This window comes from Equus przewalskii, chromosome 9 (genome assembly GCF_037783145.1).
Source record: "Equus przewalskii isolate Varuska chromosome 9, EquPr2, whole genome shotgun sequence".
In the NCBI taxonomy this organism is placed as follows: Eukaryota; Metazoa; Chordata; class Mammalia; order Perissodactyla; family Equidae; genus Equus; species Equus przewalskii.
Window position 1 is genome coordinate 16372845 of NC_091839.1, and position 18958 is coordinate 16391802.

The 18958-nt window shown below is 61.3% G+C and overlaps 2 protein-coding genes across 2 annotated transcripts; one reads left to right on the forward strand and one right to left on the reverse strand.

The window, feature by feature from the left end:
• Window positions 1-894: 894 nt before the first annotated feature.
• CALM3 (calmodulin 3) lies at window positions 895-10282 on the forward strand. Its single transcript, XM_070633052.1, has 6 exons — window positions 895-1094; window positions 5355-5385; window positions 7687-7830; window positions 7999-8105; window positions 8387-8522; window positions 8641-10282. Exons 1-6 carry the CDS (start codon window positions 1092-1094, stop codon window positions 8667-8669), a joined length of 450 nt encoding a protein of 149 aa, XP_070489153.1. The 5' UTR covers window positions 895-1091; the 3' UTR covers window positions 8670-10282.
• Window positions 10283-14698: 4416 nt separating this feature from the next.
• On the reverse strand, window positions 14699-18958 carry PTGIR (prostaglandin I2 receptor). The gene is made up of 2 exons (XM_070633053.1): window positions 17705-18958; window positions 14699-16690 (listed from the first exon to the last, which is right to left on the reverse strand). The coding sequence occupies exons 1-2, from the start codon at window positions 18470-18472 to the stop codon at window positions 16304-16306; spliced, it is 1155 nt and encodes a 384-aa protein (XP_070489154.1). The 5' UTR covers window positions 18473-18958; the 3' UTR covers window positions 14699-16303.

Below are 18958 nucleotides of genomic sequence, written 5' to 3' on the forward strand. Positions count from 1 at the left end.
TCCTATGGCTGGAACCATGGAACAAGGAGTACGAGAGGGAGGTGGTCTGGGAGATGACAGGATAATGGTGGGGAACTATGATCTCCCCAGCCCAGCCCAGATCCCTGCATACAGCAGGCGCCCAATTCAAGCTTCTTGAATGAATGCATGCATGCACGCCCTGTTCCCAGAAGCTGTCCTAGGACGGCCCCAATTTCATGGCCCCTGCGCCGATCAGGAGCGAAGCGGGGACAGGTGTGCCCTGCACACCTGCGGAGCGCGTCTTAAGGTGTAGACACCTGCCCCGACGGGTGGAACCTTGAAGACCCCGCCACCTCGTGGGCCCAGCTGGGGGCGGGGCTTCCAGACCCAGCATTTTGGATTGCACCATCTTCCATCTGTTAGAGGGGAGAGCCGAGCAAGTCCTTGTGCGTCTCCCGCCATCCCTGTTACCACTCCCTGGCCACGAAGACGATGTGTGTGCCTCTCGAACAGCCACATGGTTTCCCCGTTCGCCTTGCTACGCCGCGCAGCGCCGCGCGGCCACCCATCGCAGGCGGCCCCACCGCCACCACGCAGTGGCTCGCCCCAGTTTGACGCATTGCAGGGAAGGCCGGACCAATCGGCGCCGCGCTCTCATTTCCGCCCGGCCCGGGGCCCAATAGCGGCGCGGCTCACACAGGACTGCGTCACGCGCCGCCGAGCGGTGCACCTCCGCCGGCGAGGAAAGTGCCGCGGACGCAGGGGGCGGGGCGCGGCGACGGAAAGTAGTCCAGCGGCGGGGACGCGCGTGCGCGCGGCCGGCGGGCTCAGCCCGGCGCTGCGCGGCGTGGGAGCGGCGCATCCGCGGGCCCGTCGGCGCGGCGAGGGGCGCGGAGGGATCCGCGGGGCCGCAGTGCGGCGGCGCGCGGGCCGGGCGGGGCGGGGCCCGGCGAGGCGGGGCGCGCGCGGCTGCCGTTGGGGGACCGTTGGGGCGGGCGGCGGCGGCGGCGGCGCGCGCTGCGGGCAGTGAGTGTGGAGGCGCGGACGCGCGGCGGAGCTCGAGCTGCTGCAGTTGCTGCCGCCGCCGGAGGAACCTCGATCTCCGCGCTCCGGACGCCCCGGGCCTCGCTATGGTGAGTGAGGCCGGGGGGCGGCCGAGGCTGGGGGCTCCGAGGCGGGCACGGCGGGACGGGACCCCTGAGACGGCCCGGGGACCCTGGTTGAGGGCGATTGGGCCCCGGCCGGCGCGGCTGGACCCCTGCTGCTCCCTGGTCGGGGGCCTTCAAACCCAGAGCGGGACGTTTGGACCCCCAAAGCGGGTTGGGGGCTTCCAGAAGCCACTTTTAGCACCGGATGTGGTGTTAGGGCCCCCAGATGGGCACCCGACCCCTCAGAGGGGACGTTTGAACCCAGATGGAGCATCTGGACTTTCAGAGGGGGCGCTTGGACCCCAAAAAGGGCTTTTGGATGCAGGATGGAGCGTTTGGTCTCTGGGGTGGGGTGTTTGGACCCCTGGGGGGCAGAATAAGAAACCTTGGCCGAGGGAGGGGGTGATTTGGGTCCCGATGGAGCTTTTGGGTCCAGATAGGATACGGGGAAGGGAGATCGGAGGGAGGCCGGGCTGCTGGGGACCTTCCCGAGAGGGGGCTGTGGGTAGCTGGGCCTGGGTGGGGAGGGGTGCTCCTGGGGCACAGAGATGGGGCTCACTTCTGCAGATCAGACCCTTGAGGGTGGAGGGGGGCTTCTGCGACGACCAGCATTGCAGAGGAAGAAGGAGGGTGAGGTGGAAGCTTCGGGGACGATGAGCCTGGGGTGGGTGGCAGCGGACGTGAGAAGATGCTCTTGAAGCCTGTGGTGACTGAAGATGATTGGGGTCAGGCAGGTGGTTGAAAGGGGATGGTGAGACTGGTGCTTGTCGGTGGGGGGCAACGGGGCCTCGTGCTTGATTTGGGAGGCAGCCAGAAAAGGTCCTGGGGTTACTAGGGGGTTAAGGCTGTTGAATGAGGAAAAGAGGTTGCATTATTTGAGGGGGGGGTTGGGAGGAGTGTTGTGTTTGGGTCCATGAGAAGATGGGTTTCCAAGGTGAGGGGTGGGAGAGGACTTTGGCTTGGGTGGTGGGAGGTGAGATGGAAGGAGGCCTCGGGGGGGTGTTGGAAGAGAAAATGAATGGCAGCCGAGGTGGGCCTAGGTTTGGAGGTGGATGTGGGTAGCTCCCTGGAAGTCTCCAGGGAAAGCTGGGACAAAGACTGTCCAGGCTGGATGGGGAGTGGGCTGCAGAGGCCAGAGGGAGTGGCTATATGGTCCCCTTTCCCCAGGAAGAACGGGGCTGGGCCACAAGCACAGGGCAGTGGGAGCAGGTGGGCGGAGTTGTTCAGGCCCCTATTGCGCACTGAAGCCGCATGAAATGGGGGTGGGGGACCAAAGTTTGGGGTGCATCAAATGAGCCAGCTCTCTAAGCCTAGAACCTCACCCCCTCGCTGCCCCTTTCAGACCAAGACAGCTGCCTTTCCCAAACAGGAGTGCTGGTTTTCTTGTCTCCAGCTCCGCGCTCTGCTCTGCATCTCCTCACTTGTGCCAAATGACAGTGCAGTACAGTGTGGCGTCGGCGACAATCGAGCGCCTGTTCCTGTGGCCTCGGGGTGGGGGCTGCAGAGCTTGACCAGAGAGGACCTCCAGAGGGATCCCTTCATCGGCCCAAGGGCCACTTGTCCCGTTCGGGGCCTTCACTGAGTGCTTCTGTCAATTCCCACAGCCAGGGCTTTGACAGAAAACCAGCACACTTGTTCTTTGCTACTCCCTGCCACCCACAGCCCCCCCAGGCTCAGCCTCGGAACCGCAGGCAGCCATCGTCCCTGGCAAGGCTTGGGGAGAGCAGGCAGCCACTGCCGTGTATCCGATCTCAGACTTGCTGACACAGACCTGATGGCTCCTCCAGCGGCTACCCCGCTTTCCCCCAGCGGAACCTTGCCCAAAGGGCCCTAAAGCCCTGGCAGGTGCCAGGAGGCCCCCCACCCCCCAAACAGGACCTGAGCTTTGGCCCCAACTAGTTTCTCTTTCCATTTGTAATCAGCAAGGTGTGGGTGGGACAAGTCACTGGTAGCTGGCCTTGGACTTGGGCCTGAGCTCTGTGGCTCCTCCTTGGCCCGGGTGAGGGGCCCTGGCCTTGGTTTCCGATCTCATCTGACACTGCCCTGGCATCGGCTGGGGGCCGGGGCAAGGCCGAGAAATAATACCCTCTTCCCTCCTCCACCCCAAGATTTTTTTTTCTTGTCCAGCCCCTTGCTGGACCCTAGATGAGGGATAAGGAAGCAGGCGAGCAGCGGGGTTATTTTGGAGACCGTTTTTGGTGAAAGCTTAAAATCTTCAGCTCTGGAAAGGGAAGAAGCCGTGGGAAGGGGTCCCCTGCGCTGGTGGCTTCCCGGGTGCTCAGGTTTCTGGGCAGTAGTGGTGCTTTGAGGTCTGTAGCTTGGATCTGGGACCTTGCCTTCCCCAAGCAGGGGCAGGGGTCTCCTAACAGGGAGGGAGTCTGACAGGTCCTCCAGGCAGAGCCACGCCTCTTTGCAGCAGCCCTGTAACAGAGTGACGGTGCCTGCTGCACCTTCCAGCTCCTTGGTTGGGGGGCAGCAGAGCCCCTGCTGGGCATTCCGCAACCTGTGCCCGCCTCCTTGCCCCCAGCCCAGCCCCTGATGGGGCTGCCCGAAGGTGGGGGGATTGGACTTCCTGCAGAGCCGTGAGGTCAGGGTGGAAGGTCCTCCATCTAGGCCAGGGGGAGAGGACGAAAGCAGATGGGATGAGAGCCCTCCTCCCAGATGGCTTCTGTCCCCTCTGGTCCTCCTCCGCCCCCTCCCCCGGCCTTGCCTGGCCTTGGTAACCAGAAGCCCATCGTCTTCTCACTTTCCCCAGCAGCTTCCTCGGGTATCAGGGCCTGGGGGATCCCCTCAGGCTTCTTTGTCCCTGGGAGCCAAGGGCAGCAGGGGAGCGAGGGGCTCCTGGACCCGAGCCACCAGGCTGGCATTTAGGGGCCCAGCAGCCCTGACTTGCTTTTGAAGGCCATGCAGACATGTCTCCATCCGGCCTCTTCACCTTCCCTTCAGACTGGACTTTTCCAGAATGTGCACGTGTGGTGTTTCTCCTTCTCTCCCTTCCCTTAGCCATCTCCCCTCTGTCGTTATCACTTGAATTCCCCTCCCGTTCTGCCTGTGCGGGGCTTTCTCTCAAGTTCCCCTTCCCTTAGATTTAAAAAAAAAAAGGAAAAAGGACATTTCTAATGTGAGCAGTTCATATTTGGGACGGGGTGGGGGTGGGGGTTGCCAGCTTCCACTGGAGCTCTAGAGCCTCTGGGTAAAGTAATGCAAATACACACACGAGTTTGCATCGATTCGGGGGGCTCTCAGACTCAAAACGAGACCCCTGCTGTGGACTTGGGGCCCCTTTCCCCTAATTGGGAAAGGAGGGGGAGCAGTTGTCAGGACCCCCGGTGTCCAGGGACACAGAGGCCTCCCTGGCAGCATTCACAAAGACCAGGGAAAATTCATCTTTTTGTTGGCAAAAGCGAAATGTTGGCATTCTTCCCCGCCCCCCCCCCCCCCCCCCGCTCCTCCCCCAGATGGCTGGCCGATTCCCAGCACACCAGTGCAGGGAGAAGCTAGTGTCACCTCTTCTCTACCCTACCCCCAAGCCCCGCATGCAGCAAGGGCTGCCTGCCACCGACCGGCCAGTCCCCAGAGTGGCCAGGGCTGGAAAGGGTTAAAAACTGCAGTGCAGCTGGGGAAGCTGCCTTGAGTCTTTCAGGCTTTGCCACCACTGCTGCTGCCACCATAGTGCCCTCCTGCCCCAAAGAAACAGGACAGAATGGCCCAACCAGGGTTCCTTCAGGCACTCGGAGCAACTCAGAGCCACCAGTGAGGGTTTGGGCCAGTTGGGCCCACTGTGCTTGGACCCAGTACCTCCCAGTAGGTGACACACAAACTAGCCAAGAGCCCAGACACCTTCCCTCTGCGCTGCCCCAGCACTGGCCTGTTTCAGTGTGGAGCCTTCTAGAGCTTGATTAGGGCTCCAGGGCAACTGCTCCCTTCACTCAGCCCCTGGGGCTCCCAGCGGCAGTGCCGACGACAAGCCGGGAACCCACGCTGTGCCAGGGCAGCTGGGTCGGCGGCGGCAGCGTTTTTCCCCACCCACTGTGGCTCCAAAGCTCAGGGCGAGACTCGAAGCCCTTGGGGCCAGGGGCCAGGCAGCCCCCTCGGGCCCTGCATCAGGCAGGCCTCAGTCCCCAGCTTCCTGAAGCACCAGACGCTGCCTCTGGCATGCCCGGCCCGTGCCCAGGTGCAAGGATGCCCTGCGGACCAGGTGGCCAGCCAGCCCAGTGACTAACTCTCTCCTTCCTGCTTTTCCAGGCTGACCAGCTGACAGAGGAGCAAATCGCAGGTGAGCTCGCCCACCCCACCCCCCACCTCTGCATCCCCAGCTACACCTTACTCCCTCTGGCCAGGATTACCATCTGACAGATGAGCTGGTGTGTCCCCTGCATCGCCCCACCCTGTGCCTGTGCTCAGAGTGTGAATAACTGTGTGTAAGAGCACACGAGCGCCCTGGGACCCCCACACCCACATCCTGAGGCGGGCCTTCACCTCCCCACGCGGCAAAGGCTGTGGTCCTCTCCTGGCCACGGGGCATCCAGGGCACTTTGAATCAGTGACTGCAGGGGGGACCCGGCTGCCTGGCCCAGCTCCTGCAGGGTGGGCTCACAAGGTGAGCCCCACCTCCCTGGGGGCTGCAGAGCTCCTGTCCCACTTTAGGAGCCACCCCGGAGATGGCTTATCACTCCCACCTTTGCACTTCCCTGCACGGGCTCACACCGGCTTTTTCCTCTGCCAGAAATGTGGCCCCCCAGCTTTGCCCGGGCAGCAGCTTCTCATCCTTGCAGTCTCAGCTCAAGTGTCACCTGGGAGAGGCCTTCCCGGACTCCCTCTTGGATAGAGCCCCTTCCTCTGCTCTCCATCACGTCCCCCTGTGTGTTTCCTCCATAGCCCCTCTCACTATCTGAAATTCCCTCCTGCTATCTTTACCCACGGTGTCTCCTGTCACTGGATGTGAGTTCCTGGAGTTGGGGACTTGGGTTTTGGTGGTCCCCGCTGTGTCTTCAGTGCCTCAAACACAGTAGATGCTCCGTAAATTTTTGTTGGCTAAACAAATGCGCAGAGGAACGATCACCTGTCTCCCCATAAACTAACAGATGGGTCCCATCGAACTTATAGCCCTCCCCAAGGCCCAGAAGGTCACGGCTGCAGGACCTGTTGTGTGACTGAGTGGTATCTGTGCCCCGCTCTCCCCAGACCGGGCTGGCTGAGGACAGAGAGCAGCTCCCGCTGTATCCCCGTTGCCACGCGCCAGCGCACAGTAGGCAGGAGGCAAGATGCGGAGAGTGGGCCCCTGGGCCCCAGTGGCCGCCCACCCCCGCTCTGCTGTCAGGTCCAGTGGGCTACATGACAAGGACTGAATGCCCAGCCACTGGAGGGGGAGGAGGCGGGAGCGGCCTTGCCTTCTCTCTCCCCTCTCCCCGCCAACACACAGCCACACTTTGAGCTTCTCAACCTTGGCCCCAGGTGGCTCTGGAGACCCACCCAGGCAAGCCAGAGAACCTCCCTGTTGTTCAGTGATCTGTACGACCCGCGCCCTCCCCACGAGAACAACAAGGCCTCAGCGCAGGGAGGTGCCAGCATCCCCAAGGGGACTCTTACCAAGTCCCCAGGGCCCAGAGGCTCGGGGGCGCAGCTTGTCAGCTGTGTGTGTGGCTTCCACTGCACCTGCCACCCATACCCCAACTCTCTGCCCTTGTGTAACACAAACACACACTCCGCTCTCCGCCCCGTCCCCATTAGCAAACTGTCCGCCGCCTCACCCCAGCCCACACCCTCTGGGAATAGGCTGCCAGGCATCTGTTCTCTGGGGGCTTGGGGGTAGGGAGCCCCGGGTGCCAAAATGGGCCCAGTGGGAGGGCAGGAGCCACGTGCTTCTCTCCCCACTCCTGATGCGTCCCCAGCTGTGGCCTGCCCACTCAGCGCCACTAGCTCCTCATCCTCCTGGCTTGGCAGCCGTCCCCTCTCCCTCCATCCCCCCGCCGCCCCACGCACCGTCCGTCAGCCGCGCTCTGCTGCCGACCACCCCCACCCTCACCACGCACAGCCGCTCGCTCGGCTCCTCCTCTGGAAGCCGGTGGCACGGGCGTGGGGAACTGGGCTGGGAGGGCCAGTCGGGAGGGACACAGTGCCGGCCAAAGGCGTTCTGCGGCCTCCCCTTCGCCTCCCTTCCCGCCGCTTGACCTTGGCTGGCATACTTCAGACGGGGACTTCTCTTGGCCCTCTTCCACTCTGTGACTCAGGACATCAGTCCAGGTCATCGTCTGAGGCCGAAGCCAGGGACCAGAAAGACATGTAGAGTTATCTGACAGCTCAGTGGTATTTCCCCCATTTTTACTCACTGGGCGAGGTTGGCTGAACAGGTCGCTTTCCTTAGCACAGAGGAGGTGCTCATAACTGTCGACCAAAGGCAGGACCAGGTCTGCCCTGAGCACCAAGGCCAAAGGCCTGCACTGGAACTAAAGTCTCGCTCTGGTTTCTCTTGGGGGCGCTGACTCCCTCGGCCCCCCTCCAGGAGGGAGTCCCGCATTCCGAGGTCAGGATGTCCTTGTGGTCCTCGACCTCTGACTCATTTCCTTTCTTCCCCCAGAGTTCAAGGAGGCCTTCTCCCTCTTTGACAAGGATGGAGACGGCACGATCACCACCAAGGAGCTGGGGACAGTGATGAGATCCTTAGGACAGAACCCCACTGAAGCAGAGCTGCAGGACATGATCAACGAGGTGGACGCGGATGGTGAGCCCTGCGGGGTGGGTGGGCCGCCCCGCTCTTGCTCACCCCTGGTGCCTCCGGGAAGCCCTCTTTGGGGCGATGAATGAGCCAGGCCCTCCTGTCCCGGGGCTCTGGGGTTGTCTCCCGGAGCCCAGGCCAAGAGCATTCCCTGCTCCCTCCCCGGCTCTCCAGGGAACGGCACCATCGACTTCCCGGAGTTCCTGACCATGATGGCCAGGAAGATGAAGGACACGGACAGCGAGGAGGAGATCCGAGAGGCCTTCCGTGTCTTTGACAAGGTAAGCAGCCCTTTCCCAGGGTGGCGCTGGGACTCTGGCAGAGACACAGAGTCTGGGGGCCCCAGGACGCCCACCGCAGCCAGAGCCACTGAGTCACCACTTCCCGGAGGCCCGGGTCCCCATGCCAGCCCCAAGGCCACTCGCTCTACAACCAGAGGAACCCCCCTTCTGCTGCCCAGTGGGGTGACCGACAGTCCCTGCCTTGCTGCCTTTGTCCCACTGTCCCCGGGGAAGAGCGAGGTGAAGACCGTGAGCTCAAGCCTTTGTCCCCCAACACCCAGGACGGCAATGGCTACATCAGCGCCGCAGAGCTGCGCCACGTGATGACGAACCTGGGGGAGAAGCTGACCGACGAGGAAGTGGACGAGATGATCAGAGAGGCTGACATCGACGGAGACGGCCAGGTCAATTATGAAGGTGAGTCGACGCCCGGCCCTGTCCCCGGAGCCGGCCCCTGATCCCCGTGCGGGGGAGGGCCGCCCTTGGCTCGGCCCTGCTCCCCCGCTGACCTCCTCCCTCTCTTTTGACTTCACAGAGTTTGTACAGATGATGACCGCCAAGTGAAGGCCCCGGGCAGCTGGCGATGCCCGTTCTCTCGATCTCTTTCTTCTCGCGCGCGCACTGTCTCTTCCATACTCCCCTGCGTACCCCGGTTCTAGCAAACACCAACTGATTGACTGAGAATCTGATAAAGCAACAAAAGATGTGTCCCAAGCTGCATGACTGCTCTTTCTTCTCCCTCCCGGAGTCTCCTCCCACACCCTCTTCTCTTCCTCTGCCCTGCCCCTTCCATCGCATCTTCCAGGCCTGAGGCATTCACACAAGGAGCCCCCGTCCCCCTCAGGGGAGCCTCTGCCCTCCTCCTCCAGCCCGGGTGGCTCTCCTCCGTTTCCGTTTATTTCCTCCCGTTTGTCATCTTACGTTGGGTGCTGGGGTGGCTGCCAGCCCTGTCCCTGGACCTGCGGGGGGTGCCGAGGCCCTCCCCCAGGCGGAAGAGCATGCCTTTCACTGTTGCATGCAACCAGCCCTATGAGTCCATGTGCAAATCCCAGCGGCCTTTGGGGGCAGGCGTGCCCAGCGAGGCTTCCAGAAGCACTGAGGGGGATTGAGGAGTTGTGGTGTTAACTGGATGTGGCCCAGGAGCGGGTCGAGAGGCCAGGGAGTCTTGGAAGCTGGCATTGTTACCGCTTGCGGAGGCAGCCACCAGGGGACAGACGGAGTGGACCACACTCGGATCCCCTTGGCTGCCATTCTGAAACCACCGGATTGGCTTCCTGAGGTCGGGCTGGGCGCACTGCTCAGTTGGCCACTCTGCAAATTGTCCGCGCCCGCATTCTTGAAGCATCTTTGTAAGCTGGGCTGTGAATACCTGGTGCTAACATCCCGGGCCACTCCCTCGCGATGCACCTGCCCCCCCACATTGAGGTCCCCTCGTGGGGACACATGTGGAGACAGCTGCTTTGTAATGTCCTGGTTATCCTTTTGGGTTTTTTTATGCCCCTTAAAACTTGCATTTTGTCCGAAACCTTGCCAGGCTAGCTGAAGGGTGGGGAGAGGGAAGATGCGCCCCACCACGCGCTCGGGAGAACATACCTGCAATAAAACAAGCTTGGCGGCTGGCTGCCCGGAGCACCGGCAACCGGGGGCAGCTCTGTCCTGGTCGCCGGCCCCTCCCGCTTCTCTGTGGTGACTCGGCTGGCTCCCTCCATCTGTGCTGTCCTCTCCCCGCCTCTGCCCTCGCCCGCCTGCCTGCCCCCACGCTCCCCAGCGGAGAGCATGATCCGTGACCTTGCTTCTGACCTTCGCCTCTGGGACAAGTAAGTCAATGTGGGCAGTTCGGTCATCTGGATTTTGTGTCCTTTTTCCGTTCATCTGCCCCCTCCCCCCCAACCCAGGTTGATCAAGTGGCTTTTCCTGGGACCTGCCCAGCTTGGAGAGTCTCTCCCCATCCCCGCTCTGGCACCCAGACTCAGGGGAGGGGAAGTGGGGAGGGCCTGGTGGGAGACCCGGCCAAGAGCTGAGGGTAAGGGCAGGTAGGCATGAGGCTGTGGACATTTTTGGAGTGTTTCGGTTTTGGGTTTGTGTTTTTTTTTTAAAAAAAACCGGGCAATATTGTGTTCAAGCTGTGAAGAAAAATATATATCAATGTTTTCCAATAAAATACAGTGACTACCTGACTCGGCTCTTCCCCTCTTGCCTCGGTTTCTGGGCCTGCACCCTGCATGGGTCCCGCGGCCCTGCCCAGAAGAGGCTGTGGTCCGTGCTCGCTCGAAAGACTAGTCCTCGTCACAGCAGCCACTTAGGGACCTGGGCCAGGTTCCGATCGCAGCCAGATGGCATGGGTGTTGAGGGCAGCGTGCGTCCCGGCAGTGAGGGCAGTCAGCTCAGTGCTGGCCGTAGGTGTGTGTGGGAGAGCACCCCACCTTTGGGAGGGCTTGTGTCAGTCCAGGGATGACGGGAGACAAGAACTGAGAAGGCCCCAGGCCGGTCCAGCTGCCACGAGGGCATCCCAGTTAGGCGGAGGCAGTATTGAACTGAGACCTGAAAGGCGTGCAGTCACCTGGCCCCACCGGGGAAGGAAGGGTGCCGTCCAAGGGAAGAGCAAGAAGGCAGGGGCAGCCCCCGGGGCCCAGGCCGGGCTGGGGATTCTCCACAGCGTGCTCTGGGGAAGGGACGGCCTTCCCCAGTGAGTCACTGTCCATCAGGCGGCCGGAGTGTCCCGTGTGGTCCTGAGCTCACGCAGCGTCAGTCAACTCCAGGACAGGCCGCAGGACCTAGGGGGATTTGAAACCAAATGCCTGAAACAATTGCAAACTCCAGAAAGCTCCATAGCTTCCCTCCCGGAAGTGGGCATGGGAGGACCAAAGGCCTTGGGGGCTTTTCCCAGAATGCACGTGCCCCACCCCGACTAGGAATCCCACCGGCTCCCTTTCCGAGGGGAAGGAATGGAGAGCAGACATCCAACTTCGAGCTGCTCTCACTCCGCCACAGGGCCTGGGCAGGAGTCAGGGAGAGGGTTCAGAATAAAAGCTTCCTCCCGCTCCTCTTCGCCTGGCCTTGGGAAGGATGGAGAAGCCTGCCAGAGCCCCAGCTTTGGTGCCCCCTTTTTCTGCCGTCTGGTTGTGGCTTGGCATTTGGCAAAGACGGTCGAGTGTAATGGCAAAGAGCTCAGGGTCTGGGTTGCCCACCAGCTCCAGCGTGTCCCTGCCGTGGCTGGCTGAGTGCCCGGTGAGCGTCAGCCGGTCTTCACTGGGGGCTTCCTGCTCCACAGCCGCTTCTAAGCTCTGCCTTCGTGATCTCGTTGAATCCTGCAAGCAGCCATTTGGGCTGGATGCTAGGAAACTGAGGCCAGAGAAGTGAAGACACCGCTCCAAGGTCATCAAGTAGAAAGTGGCGGAGCTGGAATTTGAGCCAGCTCTGACCCCAAGGCGTCTGTGCTCTCAGCTGCCCGGCTTTGGAGTCAATGGTCATTTTTTAAAAACCCTGACTTGAGGCAGGCCCGAGACAGAGCAGTGGGAAGGCTAGGCGGAGGCTGGGGTCAGCGTGGCGGGATCTGAGATGGGAGCTGCCCTCTTAGCAGCCAGGAGACCCAGGGAAAATTCTGGCCTCGTAGTTGAGAGGAAGACAGGCTGGAGGGACCCACGGAATGGGCTCCCAGCCCAGCACGACCACTGCCTGCAGGGAGTCTGTGCGCTCATGAAGCCACAGGGTCCACCCAAGTGACTTCACTTCTCCACGCCTCAGTTTACCAGTCTGCAAAATGGACAATAATGATGATCTAGGGAAGGAGGGTCCTAAAAATATCCACATCTGAGGGTTGCGCCAAGCACTCTTTCTAGACATTTAATTCTCGTCCAGGCCGGATGAGCGAGAATGACGTTCAGCACCTACATATGGCGTGCACGCTCTGCCGCGGGCATATGGGCATGAGATCCATTACTACCAAGATGTGACAGGAAGGGACTGGAGGCCCGGGTCAGGAAAAGCCTCTCGCGCCGCACTTCTCGGAAGTGGCTGAGTTGGGGCTCCAAACCCCAGATCAGTCGCATCCCAAGCGCCCAGGCTTTTAACCGCCGCCTCGCGCCACCTGCATTCTCCGCTGCCCGTCATTATGTTCCCCCTCGGGCCCTCGGTTTTGAAAGACTGTTACTCCCAGACAGGCTGCATTATTAAATAATCATGACTTCCCTTTCCCATTCTTTATTAATCAAAGACACATAGATGGCTCTCTGAGCCTCTAATGGACGCGGGGCAGGCTGAGGGGAGCCGACTCCAAGGCAGAGAGATGCTCGCGGTGGGCGCCAGGCCCAGGTCAGGCTCTCAGACCTGCTGAGCCAGCTCAAAGCCTGTCCTACGAAGGTGACTGGGCAAGGGACACACCGGGGTGCCCATCGGGGCCTGCATGAGGGACGTCCAGCTTCCCTCGCTTCCCCAAGAGTGGCCGCCGCTTCTCAATGTCACTCCCAGTGTGACCAGCAGGTGGGGCAGTGACTACAGAAGGCCCTGGAGAGCTGCGACTCGGGACCAGCCCCGGTGTGAACGTGTGCTCAAATCCCGCCGGTGGCCAGGCCCAGTGGCAGGAATACAGAAAGGGAGAAAGAAGTGAAGTTAAAAAGGAATGACATCTCCTTGAAGTCAGACCCATCCTCGCATGTCCCTCCTCGACCCCCGGCCCCAACGAGGACAGGTCTCGTATACATTCTCAGATCCCCACACTGTGCTCTCTCGGGACATCTCACAGCTTGTAATTTTGTATTTTGCGGCTTATTGTAGTACTTATTTCTGTGACGATTAAATTGTCACCCACTGGATCGCGAGCGAGGTAGGGCCAAGGCGGTGTCCGTCGTTGCTACACCCTCAGTGGGCAGAGGGCAGCCTTGGGCCCAGAGCAGGTTCAAGAGAATGTATCCTGAATTAATGAATGAACAAGAGGCCGAAGAAAGGAGGCATTAGAGTCCCAAGTCAGAACACTCCGCCTTACTTAGCTCCCTTTCTTCCAATCCCCAGGCTCAGCCATCCCCTCCTCCATGAAGCCCTCCTGGATGTCCCCTAGCCTTCCCCCTCCCTGACCCCGAGCCCTGCCGACTCTGGACTGTGAGCCCCAGGAGAGCAGGGCCAGGGCTGTCTCTGTCACTGGCATGTCCCCAGTGTCGCAGGGACAAGCCCTGACATACAGAAAGCCCCCAGGACGAGCCTGCTGGATGAATGGACAAATGTCTGCGAGGCGGGCTGCAGCGAGTGCCATCTCCGGGCCTGAGAGGAGCCGTTCCGGCTCCAAGGAGGAGGGGTAGTCTAAGCAGGACCTTAAAGGGCACAAGTGTTTGGGGAATGGAGAAGGGGAAACGCTGTTCCGGGAAGAGTGAGCTCAGCAAGCCGGGAGGTGGAGGCCCAAGAGGTCACGGGCTCTTTGGGGAAACCTCAGTGTCTGCCGGGGCTGAGCAGAGAGCGTGGGAGTCGACCCTGGGGCTCCAGGCAGCCGGAGCCCTTCGAGCTTCGCAGGCAAGGGGGTCACAGCCCGGACAGAGCCTTCCAGACAGGACTGCGGCAGCCAGCAGCAGAGAGGACACACGGAGCATCAGGAGGCAGGACACCAGCTAGGGAGCAGCTGCCACATCGTCCCAGAGTGGCTGTGGGCGGATGAGGCAGGAGTTGTTTGAAAACCCCTGACCTGGCAGGCAGTGTGGACATCCAGGCCGGAGGTGGGGGGGATCTGAGACAACAGTGGGCCACAGAGGAGGGGGTGGATCCCTGAGATGTTAGGCCTGCCGGGTCAGAGCCAGCAGCAAACCCGCTGCAGCGCTTAATCCTCTCCTCCCCTTAACCCGCATCTGAAGAATGGGTCTGACATAGCACCCACCTCGGGCGAGGAGGCTGGGGGCTCCGATGCCCAGCCCCGCCCAGCATTTAGTGAATGACACCTAAGAGGCCAGATGGACAGAACTGACCCCCTGAGGGGGCAGACAGAGAGAGAGGAGGTGAGCACCCTGTTTGGGGGTCTCGCCTGGACAGGCAGGCCCCCCTCTCGTGGCACCAGCCAGAAACGCCCCTCTGCAGCCCCTCACCCCCCCACCCCCAGGATTGGGTTCCCATGGAGGCCAGGCCAGGTTTGGTGACCAAGGCCAGACCCCACCTGGTGTTTCTTGACCTATTTTTGTACAAGTCAACTTTTTCATTATTAAATTCAACCAACAGATGACTGTCGCGACTGCCATAACAGTGTCTACGCACCCTCAGTTTCTTTTTCAGTATTACATGGGGTTTTTTATTATTGTGGTGAAATACCCATAACACGAAATGTACCATTTGAACCATTTGCAAGTGTGCAGTTCAGAGACATTTAGTACATCCTGGAGGCTGGGCAACCACCACCACCATCTAGTTCCAGAACATTTTCCTCACCCCGGAAGGAAACCCCGTCCACAGGAAGCCGTCATCTTGACCTATTTTAACTCTTCCAGACGCCCCTTATTCTTTACCATGATTTGAATCATAGAGACTGAAAAAAAAAGTCGAAACAAAGGAGCAAAGCATTGCTTTTTTTCAAACCACTTTTGCCCAGAGAGCCAGAGGCAACAATAGAAACAACATCGACGTCAATAACAGTAGCATTTATTGGGGGCTTTATTCCAAGCCCTGTGCTAAACTGCTTTTCAGAGCGAATCCTATAATCCGCAGTACAGCCCCGTAAACTAAATACTAGATTCTGATGGCCGTTCTATGTCAAAGGACGCTGAGGGCCAGGGAGGCGAAGTCACCAGCCGGACAAGTGAGCTGGGCTCTAAGGACAGGTGGATCAGCTCCACCCTGAGACTGTGCTTTCTCTGGCTGCGTGGTCTGGGGCCGGTGATTGCCCTCTCTGAACCTGGACACCAGCCTCCCAGAAAGGCTCTCATAACAGTAGGCTGGAGTGCGAGGGTGCACCTCGCTGAAGTTCGCCACGACTATCTTTACGGGAGGCCCGCACCTCGCCTACCCCCCAACACCCTGGTGGGGATTTATTGTTTCAACCCAGGAGCATGTGAGAAAGGGGAACTGGGGCTGGCAGGGGACAAGAGGCGGCTTTCCTAGTCACTCTGCCACCCCCCTGAGCAACACTTCCCTTCATGCCAGTTGGCTCATTCCCGAACACCCTTGATTCTGGAGAACTGGGGCTGGCCGGGGTGGGGGGAGCTTTTCACCCCACTTCCCTTCCTGCTGCTCTGCTCACTCCTGAGCAGCCGGGGATGAGAACAAGAAGGGAGGAGCGGCGGAAGGCTGGAAATCACCCAGCAGAGTCCAGGGCTGGGCAGAGATTGGTCTGTGTCTGCAACACCAGGCAGAGTCAGCCCCCCCCGCCCCCATTTGTTGAATGAATGAAATTTCTGTAAGGGCTCCAAGGACTCCAGAGGTGAGGTCAGGCTCTAGAAGGGGGCAGCTATGGATTCAGGCACAGACACAGGACTTACCGCTGTGCTCTTCATGGTCCCCAGAATCCATACCTCCCAGCCCTTGGCCCTCCACCTTATCCATCTGCCCCAGCACCCTTGTGCCCACAGGCCTCATCCTGCAACCCACCAAGCCGTGCAGTTTCGCCGACACGTGTCCAGCGGTGTCACCCACAGCGCAGGAGTCTCCGCATCCTCCCACCTCCCCTGGGGGGGCCAGGGCTCCCAGGTCTGATGGAGAGTCAGAAGCAAGGGGAAGCAGGGAGCTTCTCCAAGGATCCCTGGCTCCTATGAGGTCAAGAGACAGTGGCTCTTGGAGTGGCCCGGGAGAGGGCAGGGCCCCTGGGGATTTGGGATGGGCAGCCGGGGCACCCTGAATGCATGAGCATCGGAGCCGGAACCTTAACCGGAGCAGACCTGAGTGCACAGAAGCCGCTGGGAACTTTTCCGCCTTCCAAATATTTAGGCAGTGAGATGGATGGGCAGCCAGGGCCAGACCAGGCCGGCCGGCCCACTGGCTATTTTGAGAGAACTGTTCTGTCTGTGCTCCAGGATAAACCTTTCCTCTCTCCCTCCTTCTCCTCCCAGAGCCTCCGACGGCCACCCAGAAGGAAGAGAAATAGCAGCAAGTCGCCCCCTGTATTCAGGGGGTCAGGGTTCTGGCAGGCGAGGGCAGAAGATTCATCTCTCGCTGGCCCGCCCACAGCCTCGGCCGTGCCCCTAATGATCCGGCTCAGGCTCCCGGAAGACAGGGCCGGAGATCGGGGGCAGATGTCAGCAGACGGAGCAGGCAGCCGCGGTCCCCACTTTGGACCGCGTTCCCACGGTGCTGTCAGATCCCTGTGCAGGAGGCAAGGGCGCCCCCTGACCCTCGCCCCAGACTGACAGCGGCACCCAGCTCCCCTCCTTCTCTCCGAGAGCAGGGGGGGCCCTTGAGTCCTTCCTCCCTGAGGCCGGCCGGGAGAGGGGCATCTGCGAGTCGCCGTGGGCAGGCCTGGGGCACAGACAGCAGAACCAGAGCCTGAGGCGCTGAAAGATGGCCTTGCGGAAAAGGATGAAGACCCAGGGGTCCAGGATGGGGTTGAAGGCGTTGAAACGGAAGGCGAGGAGGTCCCCCATCTCACTGCTGTCTGGGGCGATGGCCTGGGTGAAGCCGCGGATCTGGGGGCAGGGTGAGGGTGTCAAGGAGTACCCATCCCCCCACACACCCCACCCCAGCCCCCCTCCTCCCACTCGCTCATGTGCAGGAATGAGGGAGGGGTGGCCTGGCAGAAGGGGAAGGAAATGAGATGAAAACTAAGTAACAAATACCTCCGGGAAACAGAGGGAGAGAAAGCACCAGAAAACCCCGCCAGCAGAGGCAAGTGGATGAGAGATAGGGGCCATGTGGGTGGGGCCCAGGGCTGTGCCTGTGTCTCTTCACCACTTTCAGCCTCTGAGTCATCCGTAACCCCCAAAAGGTTTGACCACCCTCAAATCTAGCCCAGAGCTTGCATCTTACGGAAAGGGAAACTGAGGCCCAGAGTGTGGGTGGGGTAACTCGATGCCGCAGTAGCAGGGTCTGCCCAGCTGCGATTTGGGAAAAGCAGGGGGGGAGCTTCTGCAGGCAGGGGGCGAGGCCGGGAGATTCCGAGAGCAGATGGCGGGTGGGGCTGGTGGGGAAGTGGGGAACACCATGGCCGGGAGATGAGACTTGAGAATCGGGAGCCCGGGGGCCAGACCTGGTTCTGTGTGGTCGTGGGCAAGAGACATCGCCCCTCGTCTGTAAAATGGTGACAGGACCCGGCTTTGTCTGTGTCTTGCTAAATGCTTGTGGAATGGATGCATAAGGTAATTGTGAAGATGATCTGAGCACAGGGCGGGCATAGAGCAAGTGCTTAATGGATGGTGGATCTGATCAGTACAGGGGCAGAGGAAGGTTGGGGGTGCGTTCAATTGCAGAGGGGTACGCTGGAGATGTGGAAGGGGGAAGACAAGGGATCAGGAGGAATCAAACAGGGCAGAAGCAAACGGGGAGAGGCTTTCCAGAAAGTCAGGAGCCGCTTGACCGTGGACAATGCCACTGACCTCTTTGAGTCTCAGTTTTCCCATCCGTGAAATGGGCACAACTGAGGGAGCACAGAGCCAGGCACCACCCTCTCCCTGCAGCCCACCCCAGAGGCAGAGGGGACTCACCGTGAGAGGCAGGGAGCACACGGTCATGATGCCCGTCATGAGCGCCAGCAGAATCAGGTGGTCCACCTCGTCCTCGCCCCCCCGGGGCCCGGGGACCAGCGAGCCCTGGTGGCGCCTCTGCTGGCGGTACATGCGGCAGAGGCTGAGGGTGACGGAGCCGTTGCAGAGGACGATGGCAGCCACCAGCAGGGCCACCAGGCTGGCGTAGGCCAGCGAGAAGGCGCAGCCGCCCGGCTCGGCGGAGCGCATGCGGATGAAGCACCAGCTGCCCGGGCAGTACTGCTGGTGCTGGCCCAGGCCCAGCAGGGGCAGCGCGCAGAAGAGGGTGCAGAAGGCGTAGATGGCCGGGAGCGCCAGGCGGGCGCAGCGCGGCGCGTCCAGCTGCGCGTAGAGGTAGGGGTGGCTGAGCGCCAGGCAGCGCTCCACGGCCATGGCGCAGAGCAGCAGCGTGGAGGCCAGGCCGAAGAAAGTCATGGCGAAGGCGAAGGCATCGCAGAGCGCCGGGCGGCCCCGGGCCAGGCCCAGCAGCGAGCTGTTGCGCGCGTAGGCCACGAACACGGCCGGGCTCAGGAAGCACGTGCCCAGCAGGTCAGTGACCGCCAGCCCCGTGACCAGCACGGCGAAGGCCGAGGGCCGCGACCGCCGCCGCGTCCCCAGGATGCCCAGCGCCAGCCCGTTGCCCACCACGCCTGCCACGAACATCAGGGTGCTGGTGGCCGGGCCCACGGAGTCCCGCACGTAGGTGAGGTTCCGGCACGAATCCGCCATCCCGGCCTCCGTCTGCCGGCTTGGACTGGAGGGGTCCCAGGGGTGGGAGGTGGGGGCTGGGGGATGAGGGCGAGCCGGGTCTGCGGCCAGCTCAGACGTCCCGCGCCACCGTGTCCTCCCGGCACCTGGGGATTTCTCCGTCACTCGGCAGTTCTCCTTGCGCGTGTGCGTCTGTCTGTCTGATATTTCTCTCCCTTCTGTCTTCCTGTCTGTTTCCGTCCCTCTGTCTGCCTCTCTGCCTCGTCCTTCCCTCTCTGCCTCCTAGTTCTTTCCTTCTCTGTCTCTGTCTCTTGCTCTCTGCCTGTCTCTGTGCCTCCCTTGTCCACCACCCCCCCCCCCCACAGCCCTCTAGCCCCTTCTCCGCATCCCTGCTTTCCCAGGCCCTCCTCACCACACCTCTGCAGTCTCTCTCAGTCCCTCCTGTGTCCCCTCGCTCCCAGGTCTCCTGTCTTGTGTCCGTCTCGTCTCGTGTGTCAGCTTCTCCCT